General features: G+C 41.3%; 1 protein-coding gene across 3 annotated transcripts in view; it reads left to right on the plus strand.

Moving 5' to 3' along the window:
- ZNF106 (zinc finger protein 106) overlaps positions 1 to 20,022 on the plus strand; it is a 48,021-nt gene that overhangs the window by 819 nt on the left and 27,180 nt on the right. For 2 of the 3 annotated variants that reach the window (XM_058162002.1, XM_058162004.1), the window contains exons 2-4: positions 5,381 to 5,466; positions 7,272 to 7,333; positions 11,646 to 11,840. In XM_058162002.1, coding sequence (XP_058017985.1) covers positions 5,413 to 5,466; positions 7,272 to 7,333; positions 11,646 to 11,840 — 311 coding nt within the window. In that variant the 5' untranslated portion in view covers positions 5,381 to 5,412. Of the gene's footprint in view, positions 1 to 5,380; positions 5,467 to 7,269; positions 7,334 to 11,645; positions 11,841 to 20,022 lie in introns of those variants that run through there. The other variant, XM_058162003.1, reaches the window with a different exon arrangement.

Below are 20,022 nucleotides of genomic sequence, written 5' to 3' on the forward strand. Positions count from 1 at the left end.
ACTCCCATATAGGCTATGTAGACACGATATATACACAGATACAAATTAACCAATTTTAATTTTAATTTTATGTTGTGTAAATTCGGTCTGTGAGTTTACAATTCAAGGTAACTTGAAACTCAGAAAATTTTGTGAATTGAGTTAGTAAAAGGGAAGGTATCTTTGGATAAGTGAATTGTTGTAGAATGTGAGGAAATATCTGTAATAAAAGTTTTCAGTGTAGCTTATTTCTGCTGCTTTTCAAAAATGTCACAATCACAAAAGATGATATATTGAGCTACTGTGGATATTCCAACTTCATTTAAAATTTACTTGTATATTTAAATAGAGCCATATTTTTAAATAAGATTCTCATTACTTTATACATTTCATTTACAATTCATACTTTTTCAAAAAGTACTACATAACCCCTAAAGTGTACACTTTAGTATCTTTTGTTTACTCCTATCTTCACAGAATATAATTTGACTGGGTCAGATTACAAGAGCAACTAGCCAGATTATGTGTGATTATTTAATCTCAGTAACTATAGGAATGCATTACTGTTTACAAAACCCAATACAGATAATCCTAGATTTACAGCCATTTGTTTAGTGACTGTTCAGAGTTATAACAGCACTGAAAAAAAGGGACTTATGACTGTTTTTCACACTTACGATTGCAACATCTGAATGGTCATGTGGTCAAAATTCAGACACTTGGAAATTAACTCATGACAGTTGCAATGTCCTGGGGTCATGTGATCACCTTTTGCGACCTTCTGAAAAGCAAAGTCAACTGAAGGCCACATTCATGTAACAACCTGTTATTAATTTAACAGCTGCATTGATTCACTTAACCCTAGCAAACAAAATCATAAAATGGGACAAAACTCACAACAGCTGTCTTGCTTTGCAACAGAAATTTTGGGTGCAATTATGGTTGTAAGTCAAAGACTACTTGTATGGTAAATACATTAGAGGGGTAATGTAAATATATTAAACACATTAAAGGGGCCGTGGTAGCTCAGGCTGTAAGAAGCCTGTTATTAAAACACAGCAGCCTGCAATTACTGCAGGTTCAAGCCCGGCCCAAGGTTGACTCAGCCTTCCATCCTTTATAAGGTAGGTAAAATGAGGACCCAGATTGTTGGGGGGGCAATAAGTTGACTTTGTAAATATATAAATAGAATGAGACTATTGCCTTATATACTGTAAGCCGCCCTGAGTCTTCGGAGAAGGGCGGGATATAAATGTAAATAAAAATAAATAAAAAAATAAAAAAAACATAAAGAAAAGCTTTTAAACTCCATTATCTTTATGGCCAATGTTCCAAGGTGTGCTAAGGCAAAAAGCTAATGGGTACGTATGCCACCATTGCATGCTGTTGTTTTTTTTAAAATGTTAGACTTACCATGTTGTCTGAATCCCAAACAGTGGTAGTACTGTCTGGATTCAGGTTAAACAGTAAGTCTCAAATTGTTTTTAAATGTAGTATGTGATATGGTAAAATGTGGTTTTCCTTCTGTGCTGAGCTCTTTGGCTAAATGTGCTGATACCACTGTCCTGCAGCTTTCAGATATTTTCTTTTGGAATGCCTTCTTTACTTGTTTATTCAAGAAGATGGAAAATCCCATGTTCCAAATATAGGTACCGTAGGCAGGGTTTTATATGTTATCAGCACTTTTGCGTTCTGAAAAAAATAAATATTCTATGAGAAGATGCCTCAAAGCCTGTATTTACTTAGACCTGTGAAGACACTATTGGAAAAACTGGAATTGAACAATTTTGCAAATCTTCTCCTTTATTAAACTTAACAAAGGTGATGATTGTTCCTGCTTCATCAATTATCAAATGTACATGAAATATAAATATTATAAGCATTTGAAATATACTATGATTCTTCATCTTCTGGAAGGGCAATTTTTTTCTGACAGTAAATCAGAGGTATGGAATCATTAAATTCTCTTTACAGCAGTGGTGGGCTGCTGCTGGTTTAATCAATTCAGCACAAGAAACCATTGGTTGTCCTCTTAAGACCACTGGATGACATCGGCAGGTCTCATTGCTTTAGCAGACTAAGGAAAATACTCAGAGATGATTCACAGCCTGGTCAATCTCTCTTCACACATCTACCATCGGGCAGAAGACATTGAAGCATAGCCAGCCGAACAAATAGGTTTAAAAATAGTTTCTATCCTTGGGCTGTCAGACTCTTAAACACAACCACAATCATTCCACGCAGACGCAGAAACGTATGACTAGTTTTTCTTTTTCTTTCCCCCCCCTAATTACTTGCATAGGGATTATTCTTTATACCAGCGGTTCTTAACCTGTGGGTCGGGACCCCGTTGGGGGTTGAATGACGATTTTTCAGGGGTCGCTTAAGACCATCGGAAATATGGGAAGTATACTTGTGAGTTGAAGAATCGCGTTCCAATGGTTGACTTCACAAGCCAGCTGCAGGCTCTTCAAATCGCTAGCTGAATTCGACTTCAGGCATGATCAATTAAAAAAAGAGAAATCTTTGCTCTGATGTCTCCCTCTCAAGCCAGCTGCAATCACTCCCAATCGCTAGCCTAATCTGGCTTCAGGCAATAAACTTAATAGGGGAGGAGTCTTCGCTTTAATGCCTCCATCCTCAAGGCAATCGCAAGCAGTTCAGATTGCTAGCCAATATGGCTTCAGGCGTGATAAATTCAAAACGAAAATAATTTTACATTTGGGGGTTGCCACATCATGGGGAATTGTATTAAAGGGGTCGCCACATCATGGGAATTTGTATTAAAGGGGTCGCAGCACTATAAAGGTTGAGAACCACTGCTTTATACTGTTTATGTCATTTGTATTTTTTGTCATGGATTGCACCAGTGAGGCTAAAACCAATTTCATTGTATACATGATGTACAATGACAATAAAGGCTATACTATACAACCGGTTTGCCCAACACCAAAAATGCACCCTTCCACGCATGCACATGGCTTTAAAACCATGGCAATATAGGGCGGGATGGCGCCGGGGCAGGTGGGCCCACAGGTCGCAACTACCGATTTATCCGAACTGGCAGCAACCTACCACTGCTTTACAGGCAATCATTTAGGTATAAGGTACAGAGCCTATGACCCATCAGTTGTTCAGCATTTATCACCATTATCCCTTCTGTCTGGGGCTGCTGGGAGTTGTTTTTTTAGGGGGCCTCACTGCTGTTCTAGACAAATTAAGCTCATGATTTATTGCTCTTTCTGTCCCAGGCTTGCAGAATAATTAACCATGACTACATCATGCAATGATACTACAGCTAGACTAGTTCTGGAATAAAAATATATAATTGGTTTTGAACTTGTGCTTTCAAATTCATTCATTAGTTCTTCTTTAAATTTTATTTAACTGTAACTGTTTGTAAGTCAAATATATATATTTTAAATATATATATCATTTTTCATATATTTTTTGTCCATTCAAAAGGATATGAAGATGGTTTCTGTTTAGCTTGCAAAATCTGTCCCAAATCACCATGATACTCCACCAAAATAAGACAATTGTGAAATATACAAATTTAAGAATATGTGTCTTATAGAATATAGGAGCTATACAGGGAGTGATTCTAGATCGTCCCAGATTTGTTGAGAGTTGGGTGGCATACAAATTTAATAAATTATTATATTTGCTTCTAATGCAGTTGCTGACTCTGGGCTCAATATTTTTTTTCCTTTTAGTCTTAGGAAATGGTGGCTGGCTGCCATTTTTCCTTCTTTGATGCCTTCCTCTTTTCAGTTATTTTTTGCTGTACCTGTAGCCTTGTTGGCTTGGGATCTACGATATTATGGTCCATATCTCCTGGGCCTTCCTGATTTAAGTAGTCAAGCTATAAGAACTATAAGATAATTTGAACAGTGTCTGGTGGATTCACAGTGGTATCACTAATAGAGCAAAATTATGTTAGTAGCACCTAAAGCAATAAAAATGAATTATTTGAACTACTGAGACTTCTTTCTTCCTTTGCCTTTTTCTGATATTTTTTGTCCATGCAAGAATTTTAAAAAATTGTAAAGTTTCCATTAAATGATTTGATGATGGTTCTATGAAGTCAATGCCATTACCATGTATCCTTTAATAATAGTGTGTTTCCAACCAACATTGCTTCCCTTCCTTAAGAGAAGGGGAGGTGCCTCTTATAACATGGCTGTGTTTTTATGTTACACATTACAGAGCTGCAATTTATTTTTTTCTGTTACAGGGTAAACTAGCAAGAGAGCTTGGGAACCTTAATTTTAGAGTGCTGTCTGAGCAGTCCCTTTGCCAAGGAAAAAATATTGCTCTTGCTTTTTCATAGTGACAGCCAATAGCAGTTGAATTTGGATAGTATTTTTAGCCCTCTCCTGCAAGTGGCTGAAGTTGATTGGGCAGCTAACCCTTAAGCTCTTCTTGCAGTCAGGCATAGTTAAATATTTTTGTAGTCAGGCATAGTTAAATACACTTGTATTTCTAATTAGCCAAAGCAGATGTAATTGTAGATCTGCTTGGTAAACGTCATGTTTAATTAGCCTGCCAACTGATGAAATAAGATAAGCCTACTCTACTGACCTTGTTATCTCTTTTAAGCATTTTATTTCCCCATTTGAAGAAGTCATTTCTAAATGAATTCCAGAAATGCTGAAGCAGTTTTGAACAACACATGAAGAACATTAATTCATTAACTACAAAGCAATGTTGATATAGGCCATTAAGAGAAATATAAGAGATTGTACACCCCAAGAAAAACATCATTATTCCATATCAACCTTTTCTACCTTTTTAAGCTTAAGAAAGGTTCATGTTTTTATATATTATACTAATATTTTAGTACTTAGACATTTACGGTTTCTTATAACATGATCAATTGAATAGCATTAAACCCACTAATTTTTTCTGGAAAAAGGATTTACTTTGCTGCTTCTTGAAATTGATAAATGTGTGACTGAGATAACTGTTGTCATTAATTATTTTTCATGGTTAAGTATACTGTATTCTGTACTGCAAGGATTTATCTTTATCTAATTATTTATCTACAATAAAAAATTAAAATTAGCAGGTGACATTTTAAAAATGTCTTAAATGACATCATCCTTGTAGGATGGAAGTTACTGCTAATTTTATTTGCTATGTTTGTATTGTTCTAATCAAATCCATATGGCTCCGAATCTTGACTTCAAGATTGATGGAGATTATACAAACAAGGCTGCTGTGAAAAACAGATCTTACTCAAGGTGGTATTTGTGTCTTCCTTTAGGCATAATCAGGGGAATAAGAAAGTAGAAATAAAAAGTTTATTGAATTAAATAGTTCTGCTATTAAAAGTGATATTTGGAAAATTATAAGGCTGGCAAAGAGTTAATTACTGTAATCTGATTTCTTTTTGTAGGGATAGGGTAAGAATTTTTTGAAGAATTCACTATGGTCCGAGAACGAAAATGTATATTGTGTCATATCGTATACAGCTCAAAAAAGGTAAAATGAAATTTCAGCATCATTCCATTTCTTGGTTAGAAAATGTAAAGCTTACTTTGCCTGAGTATTCAAGGTATCTTTTATTGATCATTACAATTACCTTTTAAGTTCACAACAATAAACACCAATAATCGGTGCAGCCATACAATAAGATAGAGGTTTTTATTTTTGCAAGCACAGGACCATACTTGATACTTAAATCTTGTTTGTTTGGATAATGCTTGCAGCTGCCTTCCAAAAGTAGGAAGAGGCTTCTATTAATTAAATACAGTTAATATACTCATCTGCTATATTATAAATAGATTTCACCTTTTGTCATAGTAAAATAGAGTTTGGTGGCAACTTCTTCAGTAGTTTTTGAAAGCTTTCAGATACAAACAAATGTCTCCCAATGCAATGTACTTTATGTCTTGTAAGTAATTTAGACTTTGTACCTACCTACCAGGCATAATTCCTACGAGATATAATAAAAATAGTCGGTTTGGTCTAAAGGGTACCATGCTAGAAAGCCAGAGACCATGAGTTCTGACCTTGGGCTAATCATACTCCTTCAGCCATATTCGCCTCAGAGTGTGGTTGTTGTAGGGAGGAAAATGTCTGCTGGATATGTTTGCCATCATGAGTTATTTGTATAAGTAATTCAGATGGCAAAGCACAGGCATATTTTTTAACTTCTATTATTTGAGCAAATCAATTAGATGGCTCTATAAGTTGAATGTTATCTAATGTAAATTCAGAAGAAAACTGATATTAGGCTATTCCAGTAGGGAATAGTAATATTCAGGTCTTCAACCATTCACTTGTATCTTTTTTTCTAATTGGATGGCTCCTACTATCATCAATCTTGGTATCTTTCTGGCTTGCCCTCAAGGGTTGGGAGTGGGGAGCATTATATATTGTAGAGTTCTCCTTCCTGAGTGGGCAGGGGTCGGTGGATGATTGGTCACCCTGAGGATATGGATACCTCACAGTTTGGCATCGTCTCTGTTCATGTCTAACAGCTTCATCAAATTATTTGGGATAAGCATGCTCATGCGAACTTAAAACTTATTTATTTCGTATGGCTGGACTAGCCTGATTTTTATCTTTATTTGATGGGTTTTTAAAGTTTTGTGATTTTATGGGGGAGTATGTTGTTTTAACATTTGGGCATTTAAATTAGTTTTTTAAGGGATGTTTTTAATTATTGTGTATTTTATCTGCCTGTTCACCGCCCTGAGTCCTTCGGGAGAAGGGCGGTATACAAATTAAAATATTATTATTATTATTATTATTATTATTATTATTATTATTATTATTATTATTATTATTATTATTATTATTATTATTATTATTATTATTATTATTATTATGAGACTCAGTTTTACATTTTGACTTCTGGTCATTCACATAATCAGTTGTTCTGTCTTGATGCCTAGAGGCTGCTAGAGTCTGGATGGAATGGGAAGAACAACTTTAGGCTCAATGCCAGCAAGTTAGAATGGTTTTGAGTTAGGAAGCCATCTGGCTACTTAGTTTTGAATGGATGTGTGCTCTCCCTTTATTTATTCAAAATTATTAGCAAAACTGACTTTTAACTGGAGGGTCCTTCACTCACAGAACCTAGTCAAGGAGCAGGTAAGGAGCTGGTGGGGGGGAAGGCTACAATATCTGGTATCCAGTTATGACTGTTCCTGAAGTGGAATCCATAGGTGAACCAAATGTGGTAGCTTAGTTGGTTATGAATATGCAGGTGAGATTTGCTCATGTACACATAAATAGTTTCCTTCCTATTTATTTATGGCTTCTTACTTTCACTTTTTCAGGAGATGGATGAGCACATGAGAAGTATGCTTCATCATCGGGAACTTGAAAATCTCAAGGGGAGGTATGACTGTGACAATGATCATGTCATCTTTCTTCACTTTAGTACAACACAACTCTTATGTGAAACATTTTTTTTATTATAATACCTGTGCAATTAAAAAGTATTTACATTTTCAAATATTGTATGGCATAGTGTTTAAAGTTCCTGTAATTAAGTGTGACTGAAATGGCCAGAAGATTGTGAGAAGTTGTGAGGAAGGTGAGAAAGAAATAGGATGAATTCTAGACATAAATATCCAATAGATGGAACAGAAAGGTGTTCTCTTATAGATAGCAACTCAGTCTGGGCTTAAAACCTCCAGGAAAAAGATACTCAAATTCAAAAAGACTCCATCTTAATTAACTCATGAATAAAAGTAGACTGGAGTCTTGCATTGTCTGAGATTTTGTTTTTAGTGCCATAATACTCAGTTTCATATTGTCAAATGGCCTACTTGGGGCCTTTCAGATGAGTACTAAAATTGCTGGGTAGAAATTCTGGGAACAGTAACCAGAACATCTGGATTACTTCAAGTTGGAAGCAGAAACAATATAAAAACTGAGTCTGCTGGCTATAGAATTCTGGGAGTTGAAGTCTACATATTGTAAAGTTTTCAAGGTTGAAAAACACTGCATAAAGCCATAATATGTACTCTGAGCATGAACTCAGCTATGTTAATTGTAGAAGAGAGCATATCTGCTTAATATCAACCCAAACAATTGTAGCTTATTTTATTTATTTATTTATTTATTTATTGTTCACATTTATATACCGCCCTATCTCCCTAGGGACTCAGGGCGGTTCACAGGCACTTAAAAATACATATAAATACAAACTAAAATAACAAGTAAAAAACTTATTCCATAGCCGAATTGTTAAAACCATATAAATAATAAAACCCATTTAAAACCATAAATTTAAAATCTAATCCAGCTTATAAAGTTAATAAAACTTTGTCAGTTCAGAACGGAAACTAAGCCTTCCTTATATTTTTTTAAAGTGTATTCAGCAACGAAGTGCCTACTGGATATAAGCATTATGTGAATTTAGGGAGTTGTAGTCCCCAGTATATGGGAAAGACAGTTTCTGAGAAACGAACAAACAAATAAATATGTTAAAGTAGTCATCTAATAATCACCTCTCCTTGAATCTGTTGATCTTGAAACTAAATCTTAAAACCAATTGACCTTGTTGTTGGCAATAAGGATCCATCTGTTGCCTGGCTGAACAGCTGAAGGGTTAGGGCTCTGATAGCAGAGTGTCACCAACATTAACTTTAGCTGTTTAACTTGAGCTAGCAACTCCAGCTAATTTTTTATTAAAATAATAATTTTAAACAACTTGTTCTTATAATTGCCAGTTTTAAACTGGTTATGCACATCAAGGTAACATCAGTTCTTTCCAGCTACTTTGATAGATCAGTTTTATGTCCCATCTGTACAATCTAAACAGCTATATCAGGAAGGTTCTTAATTTAGCTTTGAATTTAGTTTTCCCATCTTCTGTGATTGCTCTACCCTGTTTAATGTTCAAATTTGGGAAGATATGAATATGACCCATTTACATCAATGGGTAGAGTACATTGGGATATGCCAACTTTTTAGAGTTTAAAGAGGACTCCCCATCTAAATCCAGAAGCAATTTGGACCTCACTAAATTACTTGGATATCTGTGATGCAACAGTAACAATCCATTGTGGCACAATCCATAGGAAAATTCTATTAAACATTAAGAGGAACTACGTAGATTAAATTAAATTTGTTTTTGTTGTCAATCCTTTGATAGTATTATTTGTAATTTGTAAATGCCAATCTGTTGATAGTGTTAGCAAAAATGCACTTTTTTCCATAGTTCATACATAATTTGCAGCTGAATATTAAATGTGAAATTTGGGAAAATTTGTGTTGATAGATTTCTAGACTGCAAAATACATATTATTATTTCACTTGGTCTCTGTTTTGCTTAAAAATAATTGAAATGTTATAAATTTAAAAATCTTAAATGCACATTTGAAATCAATAACATTTCTGAGTTCATTGTAATTTTGACTGGGATCAAGATATGTTCAGTGCATGGATATATTTTGTGAAATGTCCTTTTTTTGCTATAAATTTATTTAGGCAATTTACAGTCACTCATCTTAAAATAGCACTTGCAAAACAAGCAGTATATAATGGGTTCCCCTAATATTCCAGCCCTAATTCCTGGAAAAAGACCAGATCTTCATAGCCAAGAAGGTCAGGACCCCTTGATCCCCTGAGGAAAACTTTAGGGCAAGCAATAGAAAGGATGATATTGTTTAAAACAGGGGGCCCCAACCCAGGGTCTGTGGACTGGTATCGGTCCGTGGCCTGATAGGAACTGCGCCATGCTGGTGAGCAAAGCTTCATGTGAGCAAAGCTTCATGCACAGGATCTAGTTAATGCAGAAAACCACTCCTCCTCCCCCCCCCCCGGAAAAAACTATTTTCCATGGAACCTGTCCCTGGTGCCCGTTAATAAGACTGGGATGAACTCAAGAAAAGTAAGTGTTCATTTATATAGGAATTAGCAGAAAATATAGAATTCCATTTTAAATCTTTTTTTTAAAATGAAGAGGATGGTGCTTTATTTAGCAATCAGCTGATCTCTTATTGAAGCATGCAGTCTCATGTTTTGTGGGTGGGTGAAGAATTTCCCCCCCACCTTGGTTTGTCTTTCACACTTTCCAAATTACAGAGGTGGAAGAAGATTCCTCAGCCTCTATTTCCTTTAAGAGAAATTCTTCATAGAATAGCAAAGATGATTGTAGCCCAGGAAATGGGGGCTTCTATCACATCGCTAAAGAATGTTCTGGCCAGATGGTTTTGCAGCTGTGTTGTGCCCACATAATAAATTATTGCTGGCATAAAGCTTTAAAGCAAAACACACATTCTAAGTATGCTTGTTGTCCCTTTTTTAAACCTTAATAAAAGCTTAGTACAATGGTTCACATACTTAATTGTGGAATTCATAGGAATGCAGTCTGGGATGGTATTGGTCTCTGAACTTCTTTTTCTTCAAAAAAGGTTAATTTAAGCTTGTGTTTTTAAATTTGGAATTCTGAAAATTTCATTTTTACTCTTTTCCATTTGGAAACAGGAGATTCCAGAGCTCCAATTCACATTGCAATAAGCCATCAATTTATCTCCAAAGATTATACTACCCTTCTGTCTATTATATATCATATATGAATATATGAAATTGTGGACTGTCAATATGTCAATATGTAAAACTGATGCAGAATGATAGTCACAAAAGGCACTAATTTTGCTATTCAGTTTCTTTTGTTATTATTTTTTGGGAGTAGATTTTCAGGCCTTTTATGTTATTTCACGAGTTTCTGTGATGGCTTGGGTCCATTGCCAAATTCCTTTAAATCTTTTCAAATCATCTAATCCTTGCTGAAGAATAGTGATTTTGGCATTTTCATAGGAGATCACAAAATCTCACAAACTTTTGGAAAATTGAAACCTTAAAAAACAAAAGTTAAAAGGTTTAATTTTAATAAGTTACGAGGGCTTCTTGCCCTATTTTGGCAGTGACAACTATCCTCTCTGCAAAGCATTTTAAGACTTTCAAGGTTGTTTCTTTCTCTGGAACCTTCTAAGGCTAGAAACTAAATATGTAAGGTTTTTATTTCTTGGCCACTTGTCTGACAGCTGTCTAGCTGTCTGTTCCCTCCAGCTGAAATAATTTTGTGCCTTTAGCCTAATCCTCGCAAAGTAGAGAATGGACAACTTGCATTTTCTGAAACCAAATAAAGTACAGTGAATTGGAGACTCCCTTGCAGTCTTTGAATTCCAGGCCACTGTACCAGTTGTCCCGGATTAGATTTCACTGTGTTAAGATTGGCTGCCGAAGTTTTTTCTCCCCTCCTCTGCTGAGGAAAGCTGAGACCCAGCTTAATTCTAGACTGTGACACTGGTTTCCCCAGTGCAGCTGGCACCATGGAGGTGCTTTAGAGCAGCTTCAGCTAGCTCTGCAAGCCCCCTGCTCCACTATGTTTCCTTTCACAAGATTTTGAGTACAGCAATTCAAGAAGAATCCTAGACGACCCCTTGCTTATTATCAAGTTTGTTACCTCTTGATTGTTGGAAAAAAATCTGAAATTCACCAAGAAACAGCCAAGTGAATTCAAAAGAAAAAACCTAGAAAGCAACAGGTTTAATTTTTTTTTAACTTCAATCTAAATTACCAGCTCTTGTGTCTCATTGACTGAGGCATGTTCGTTTGGAGGAAACTTAATTAAGATCAGCATCGTTTGCCATGCCTGTGGGAAGAATTGAGTGCCCACCTTCTCCTTCTTTCCCCAGGGACAGCAATCATGAGTGCCAAGTGTGTAGGGTGACCGTGGTGGGCTTGTCAGCATATGCCAAGCACATCTCCAGCCAGTTGCACAAAGACGGCGTTGAAGGCCACGATGCCGAGGAAGAGAAAGAAAAGACTGATGAAGAATACTTTGACAAGGAACTTATCCAATTAATACAGCAAAGAAATGAACAAAACCGGTGAGTCTTTTCACATTTCATTAATTTGCACTTTATGAAGTTCTTTATTGATTCTTTGAACAAAAGAAAATGCTTCTGAAAGTGCAGGGGTAGCCTTTGGTGCAGTCTCAAGTTGCATGTAACTGGGAGAATTCCAACAACTGACTAACTTGCTATTTTAAGTTTATGATTTAAAAGTGTTTTGGTTTTGAAATAATGCTTTCTGAATTAACAATTAAACCTGATTACTATTGATATAGCTTTCTCTGCATGAAATAGCTGCAGATTATTTTTTGCCACTTACATTTAAAAATACCTAATAAGGATGTTAAGATTCTTCTAAAAATATACTCTCCAGTCATGCCTGTTGCACCTTACAAACTTTTGTCCAGGTCACAGTAACTAATTCTGCCACATTTATAACCTATTTTTATTATATCATATAAAATCAATTGAATGCTTTTGGCTTAAATGTGGAGACTTCACCCTTAGTTTTTATGTATATGCAAAACCTGGAACTACAAAACTGGACAGTTCATAGATTATTATATTTTTTAGAACTGAGTTAAATTCATCATGTGCTTCAAGCTGTAAATGCATTTCTAATCAATCTCTTTCACTCTAGCATGTAGGGGTTTTTTTAGGAATCGCTGTAAAAGTATGTATCCTATTTCAATCTTTGGAAGAGAAGAGCTGGGCAACTCATTCAGAGTGATGTTTCAGTGGCAGCAAGCCAGTGTGTGAAGCATTGCTTCGCGAAAGATTGAGGCAGATATGGATTCCCCTGTGGCTGGTGCAGCTGCTTTGCAGGCTTTCCCAGATTGTATGTGCATGAAAGTACAAGCACTGAATTCCACGGTGACTGGTATTTAAGCAAAGCTTAGGAAGGCTCTCAAAATTGCTGTGCCAAACATTCAGGACAGTGTGACTGTTTTCAGTACTTTACTGTCGACAGTGCCAGAAAACATCCTTTCAGACAATTTGCAAAAATCGATTCATGGCTTTTGCTTCACTACTTTTAGTAATGTGCAATTTAAAGACCATGTATTTATTTTGGTTAAGCTGCAGATGTATAGTCTTCTGTATGGTAGAAAAATGTTGCTTATGAGGTCTCCAATTCTGTCTATTCTCCCCTACTTCAAAGTGTGATGCTTCCCTCTTCCGTTCCTTCCTTCCCTTGGTTAGAGAAAGAAGTCTATGAAACTGTGGAAATCCATTGTGTATCTGACTAAGTGACTTTCAGCGTTGGTGTCTTCCACTTATACAGAAGATTATTTAAAAAGCTTTAATAAAGGTTTCCTCTATTCAGTTGTGACCAACTCAAAAGAGCTACCAATATTATTCATTTATTTATATTTTTTATATAGCCACCCTCTCAAATTGTCTTTGGGAAAAGTTCTGCAGCTCCAATAAGATCTGAAAGGGTCCCAACTTTTAAGTAATTCTAACAGAAAAGGTGCCTTTTCTGTTGCTATGCTTGTCCCCCAAAGATGTGGATAATGCTGATCCTGCTTGCTTTTGCCCCAGTCATCGAATCAGGAGGATTTGGGCTCCTGCCAGTTGTAATTGTCTGTCTCTTGAATAACCTTGGTGGACTTTTTTGAACATGTTATATTTTATTCTATTTATTTATTTATTTATTTACATTTATATCCCGCCCTTCTTCGAAGACTCAGGGCGGCTTACAGTGTGTAAGGCAATAGTCTCATTCTATTTGTATATTTACAAAGTCAACTTATTGCCCCCCCAACAATCTGGGTCCTATTCTAGCATTCAGAGTAATAAAACTAGCTGGATTCAGTTAAATGTGCCAGAATTATCCTGGTAGCATTAAATATAGGAAATGAGAAAAGAATTAATTTACATTACATTACATTACTGGGCTACAATTTTTTTGACCTTTGATCTAGTGATCTCCTTGAAATCTTGATGATCCGCAGTTAATTGACTCCTATTTATGGAATTGCTAAGGAGTCTTCTCAAAGTTAAAAAAGGATATGGAACTCAAAACCTTCAGCATGCCCATGAACAGAAGTTGTCAGATGCTGTAGTGTGAAATTTTCTTTCTCTTACATCTCCAGTAGGCTATAGAGAAAGGGAGAGAATCATGTTGATTTTTTAAAACAGTGTAATGTTTTTCTGATATTTTACTTCTTTTGAAATAACTCAAAATGAAGCCAATTTATTTATTTATTTATTTATTTAATCATATTTGTATACCGCCCTATCTCCCAAGTGACTCAGGGCGGTTTACAGCCAAGTAAAAAATATACCTAAATTTATTTATTTATTTATTTATTTGTTCGATTTTTATACCGCCCTTCTTCCGAAGGACTCAGCCAAATAAAAAGCGCAATATACATTAAAACAAGACTAAAACAAACATATTACAAAATGGCCAAAAATTTAAAAAATTTAAAACATTTAAAATAGTTTAAAAACCCTAAAATATAAATAACCCCAGATTAAAATTTAATTAGGCCAGTCCCGCTTGAATAAATAGATGCGTTTTCATCTCATGGTGAAAAGTCCGAAGATCAGGCACTTGACGTAAACCAGGGGGAAGTTCGTTCCAAAGTGCAGGAGCTCCCACAGAGAAGGCCCTGCCCCTGGGGGCTGCCAGCCGACATTGTCTGGCGGATGGCACCCTGAGAAGGCTCTCTCTGTGAGAGCGTACGGGTCGATGGGAGGCATAGGGTAACAGCAGGCGGTCCCGTAAGTACCTGGGCCCTAAGCCATGGAGCACTTTAAAGGTGGTAACCAAAATCTTAAAGCGCACCCGAAAAACCACAGGAAGCCAGTGCAAACTGCGCAGGATTGGTGTTACATGGGAGCAACGGGTTGCTCCCACTGTTACCCGCGCAGCTGCATTCTGGACTAGCTGCAGCCTCCGGGTGCACTTCAAGGGCAGCCCCATGTAGAGAGCATTGTAATAATCCAAACGGGAAGTGACAAGAGCATGAGTGACCGTGCATAAGGCATCCCAGTCAAGGAAGGGGCGCAACTGGCGAACCAAGCGTACTTGGTAAAAAGCCCTCTTGGAGACGGCCGCCAAGTGGTCTTCAAAAGACAGCCGTCCATCCAGGAGAACGCCCAAGTTGCGCACCCTCTCCATTGGGGCCAATAACTCGCCCCCCACAGTCAGCCGCGGCTGCAGCTGACTGTACCGGGGTGCCGGCATCCACAGCCACTCCGTCTTGGAGGGATTGAGTTTTAGTCTGTTTCTCCCCATCCAGACCCGTACAGCTTCCAGACACCGGGATAGCACTTCGACAGGTTCGTTGGGGTGGTCCGGGGTGGAGAAGTACAGCTGCGTATCGTCAGCGTACAGATGGTAACTCACCCCGAAACCACTAATGACCTCACCCAGCGGCTTCATGTAGATGTTGAACAGGAGGGGCGAGAGAATCGACCCCTGCGGCACCCCACAAGTAAGGCGCCTCGCGGTCAACCTCTGCCCCCCTGTCAACACCGTCTGCGACCGGTCAGAGAGATAGGAGGAGAACCACCGATAAACGGTGCCTCCCACTCCCAAACTCTCCAACCAGTGCAGCAAGATACCATGGTCGATGGTATCAAAGGCCGCTGAGAGATCTAATAGGACCAGGGCAGAGGAGCAACCCCTATCCCTGGCCCAAGCGGACTGAACGAAGTCTAGTTAAGACCCGTTACAAGTTAAAACCCCAATTAAAAAACTTATTAAATACGGCCGAATATTAAAACCCCAATAGAATAGTAAAAATCCCATTAAAACCAAATTTAAAATTTAAAATTCTAGTCCAGTCCTGCGCAGATAAAAAGATGTGTCTTAAGCTCATGGTGAAAAGTCCAAGATCAGGCACTTGACGAAACCAGGGGAAGTTCGTTCCAGAGGGTGGGAGCCCCACAGAAAGGCCCTTCCCTGGGGCCGCCAGCCGGCACTGCCTGGCTGACGGCACCCTGAGGAGTCCCTCCTGTGAGAGCGCACGGGTCGGTGGGAGGCAATCGGTGGCAGTAGGCGGTCCCGTAAGTATCCCGCCCAATGCCATGGAGCGCTTTAAAGATAATTACCAAAATCTTAAAGTGCACCCGAAAGACCACAGGAAGCCAGTGCAAACTGCGCAGGATTGGTGTTACATGGGAGCAACGGGTTGCTCCCACTATTACCCGCGCAGCTGCATTCTGGACTAGTTGCAGCCTCCGGGTGCACTTCAAGGGCAGCCCCATGTAGAGAGCATTGCAATAATCCAAACGGGAAGTGACAAGAGCATGAGTGACTGTGCATAAGGCATCCCGGTCAAGGAAGAGGCGCAACTGGTGAACCAAGTGTACTTGGTAAAAAGCCCTCTTGGAGACGGCCGCCAAGTGATCGTCAAACGACAGCCGCCCATCCAGGAGAACCCCCAAGTTACGCATCCTTTCCATTGGGGCCAATAACTCGCCCCCCACAGCTGACTGTACCGGGGTGCCGGCATCCACAGCCACTCCGTCTTGGAGGGATTGAGCTTGAGTCTGTTTCTCCCCATCCAGACCCGTACAGCTTCCAGACACCGGGATAGCACTTCGACAGCTTCGTTGGGGTGGTCCGGGGTGGAGAAGTACAGCTGCGTATCGTCAGCGTACAGATGGTAACTCACCCGAAACCACTAATGATCTCACCCAGCGGCTTCATATAGATGTTGAACAGGAGGGGTGAGAGAATCGACCCCTGCAGCAACCCACAAGTGAGGCGCCTCGGGGCCGACCTCTGCCCCCCTGTCAACACCGTCTGCGACCGATCAGAGAGATAGGAGGAGAACCACCGATAAACGGTGCCTCCCACTCCCAATCCCTCCAACCGGTGCAGCAGGATACCATGGTTGATGGTATCAAAAGCCGCTGAGACATCTAATAGGACCAGGCAGAGGAATAACCCCTGTTCCTGGCCCTCCAGAGATCATCAACCAACGTGACCAAAGCCATCTCAGTGCTGTAACCGGGCCGGAAGCCGGACTGGAACGGGTCTAGATAGATAGTTTCATCCAGGTACCGAGGTAATTGACATGCCACCCCACTCTCTCCAACCTTCCCCGCGAAGCGAAGGTTGGAGACCGGACGATAATTACCTTATACAGCTGGGTCCAGGGAAGGCCTCTTGAGGAGAGGCCTCACCACCGCCTCTTTTAAGGCGGTCGGAAAGATCCCTCCAACCGGTGCAGCAAGATACCATGGTCGATGGTATCAAAGGCCGCTGAGAGATCTAATAGGACCAAGGCAGAGGAATAACCCCTGTCCCTGGCCCTCCAGAGATCATCAACCAACGTGACCAAAGCCATCTCAGTGCTGTAACCGGGCCGGAAGCCGGACTGGAACGGGTCTAGATAGATAGTTTCATCCAGGTACCGAGGTAATTGACATGCCACCACACTCTCTACAACCTTTGCCGCAAAGCGAAGGTTGGAGACCGGACGATAATTACCTAATACAGCTGGGTCCAGGGAAGGCTTCTTGAGGAGAGGTCTCACCACCACCTCTTTTAAGGCGGCCGGAAAGATCCCCTCCAACCGGTGCAGCAGGCGGTCCCGTAAGTATCCCGCCCAATGCCATGGAGCGCTTTAAAGATAATTACCAAAACCTTGAAGCGCTCCCGAAAGGCCACAGGTAGCCAGTGCAGTCTGTGCAGGAGAGGTGTCACATGGGAGCCACGAGGGCTCCCTCTATCACCCGCGCAGCTGCATTCTGACCAACTGAGCCTCCGGTGCTCTTCAAGGGAGCCCCATGTAGAGAGCATTGCAGTAATCCAGACGAGATGTCACAAGGGCATGAGTGACCGTGCATAGGGCATCCCGGTCTAGAAAGGGGCGCAACTGGCGGACCAGGCGAACCTGGTAAAAAGCTCTCCTGAAGACGGCCGTCAAGTGGTCTTCAAAAGACAGCCGTCCATCCAGGAGAACGCCCAAGTTGCGCACCCTCTCCATTGGGGCCAATGACTCGCCCCCAACAGTCACCCGCGGCTGCAGCTGACTGTACCGGGGTGCCGGCATCCACAGCCACTCTGTCTTGGAGGGATTGAGCTTGAGTCTGTGTCTCCCCATCCAGACCCGTACGGCTTCCAGACACCGGGACAGCACTTCGATAGCTTCGTTGGGGTGGCCTGGTGTGGAAAAGTACAGCTGAGTATCATCAGCGTATAGTTGATACCTCACACCGAAACCACTGATGATCTCACCCAGCGGCTTCATATAGATGTTGAACAGGAGGGGTGAGAGAATCGACCCCTGTGGCACCCCACAAGTGAGGCGCCTCGGGGTCGACCTCTGCCCTCCCGTCAACACCATCTGCGACCGATCAGAGAGATAGGAGGAGAACCACCGATAAACGGTGCCTCCCACTCCCAATCCCTCCAACCGGTGCAGCAAGATACCATGGTCGATGGTATCAAAAGCCGCTGAGAGGTCTAATAGGACCAAGGCAGAGGAATAACCCCTGTCCCTGGCCCTCCAGAGATCATCAACCAACGTGACCAAAGCCATCTCAGTGCTGTAACCGGGCCGGAAGCCGGACTGGAACGGGTCTAGATAGATAGTTTCATCCAGGTACCGAGGTAATTGACATGCCACCACACTCTCTACAACCTTTGCCGCAAAGCGAAGGTTGGAGACCGGACGATAATTACCTAATACAGCTGGGTCCAGGGAAGGCTTCTTGAGGAGAGGTCTCACCACCACCTCTTTTAAGGCGGCCGGAAAGATCCCCTCCAACAAGGAAGCATTCGTAATCCCCTGGAGCCAGCCTCGTGTCACCTCCTGCGTGGCCAGTACCAACCAGGAGGGGCACGGGTCCAGTAAACATGTGGTGGCGTTCAACCTCCCCAGCAACCTGTCCATATCCTCGGGAGCCACAGGGTCAAACTCATCCCAAACAGTCTCAACAAGACAGCCCTCCGACCTCACCTGGATCCACCCAATTTTGATCCAGACCGTCCCGAAGCTGAACGATTTTATCCTATCGATAACCACTAAACTCCTCGGCACGTCCCTGCAATGGGTCATCCCGCTCTCCCTGTTGAAGGAGAGAGCAGGTCACCCGAAACAGGGCGGCCGGGCGGTTATCTGCCGACCCTATGAGAGAGAAGACGTAGCAACGTCTCGCTTCCCTCAGAGCCACTAGGTAGGTCCTACTATAGGACCTAACTAGTGTCCGATCAGCCTCTGAACGACTGGACCTCCAAGAACTCTCTAGGCGCCTTCTCCGGCGTTTCATCTCCCTCAGCTCCTCGGAGAACCAAGGAGCTGTTTGAGATCTGCACCGGGTCAGAGGCCGCAAAGGCACGACACGGTCTAAAGCCCCAGCCGCGGCCTGTTCCCAGGCTGCGACTAGTTCCTCAGCCGTGCCATGGGCTAGACCCTCAGGGAACGGCCCAAGCTCTGTCTGGAACCTCTCCGGGTCCATCAGGCGCCTGGGACGGAACCAACGTATTGGTTCCGTCTCCCTGCGGTGTTGAGTGGCGGTCAGAAAGTCCAGGCGAAGGAGAGAGTGATCTGACCATGACAAAGGTTCAGTGACTAAATCCCTCAAGTCCAGATCCTTCAACCACTGACCAGAAATAAAAATCAAATCCAGCATGCCTCCCCCAATGTGAGTAGGGCCATCAACTACTTGGGTCGGGTCCAAGGCCGTCATGGAAGCCATGAACTCCCAAGCTGCTGTCAACGACATGCCGGTCGATGGCAAGTTGAAGTCCCCCATGACAATAAGTCTGGGGGTCTCAACTGCCACTCCAGCAAGCACCTCCAGGAGCTCGGGCAGGGCAGCTGTCACGCAGCAAGGAGCCAGGTACGTGACAAACAAGCCCATCTGACACCTATGGCCCCACCTCACAAAGAGGGATTCACAACCGGCCACCTGAGGTACAGTGGTCTCCCTCGGCTCTAGACTCTCCTTAATCATAACCGCCACCCCCCCACCCCTACCCTGGGCCCTCGGCTGATGGAATGCCCGGAAACCCAGTGGGCACATTTCAACAAGGGGCACGCCCCCTTCTGTGCCCAACCAGGTTTCCGTAACGCCCATAAGGTCCGTGGAACCCCCCTGGATAAGATCATATATTAGGGGGGCCTTGTTGACCATGGACTGTGCGTTGCACAACATCAGCCGGAGGCCCAGGCTCTGAGGGTCTTGACCATCCGGGGAACGGGAGAAGTCTGAGGGATCGGGACGCGCGATCGCCTTCAAATATTGAGCG

This window comes from Ahaetulla prasina, chromosome 1, assembly GCF_028640845.1.
Source record: "Ahaetulla prasina isolate Xishuangbanna chromosome 1, ASM2864084v1, whole genome shotgun sequence".
Taxonomy (NCBI): Eukaryota; Metazoa; Chordata; class Lepidosauria; order Squamata; family Colubridae; genus Ahaetulla; species Ahaetulla prasina.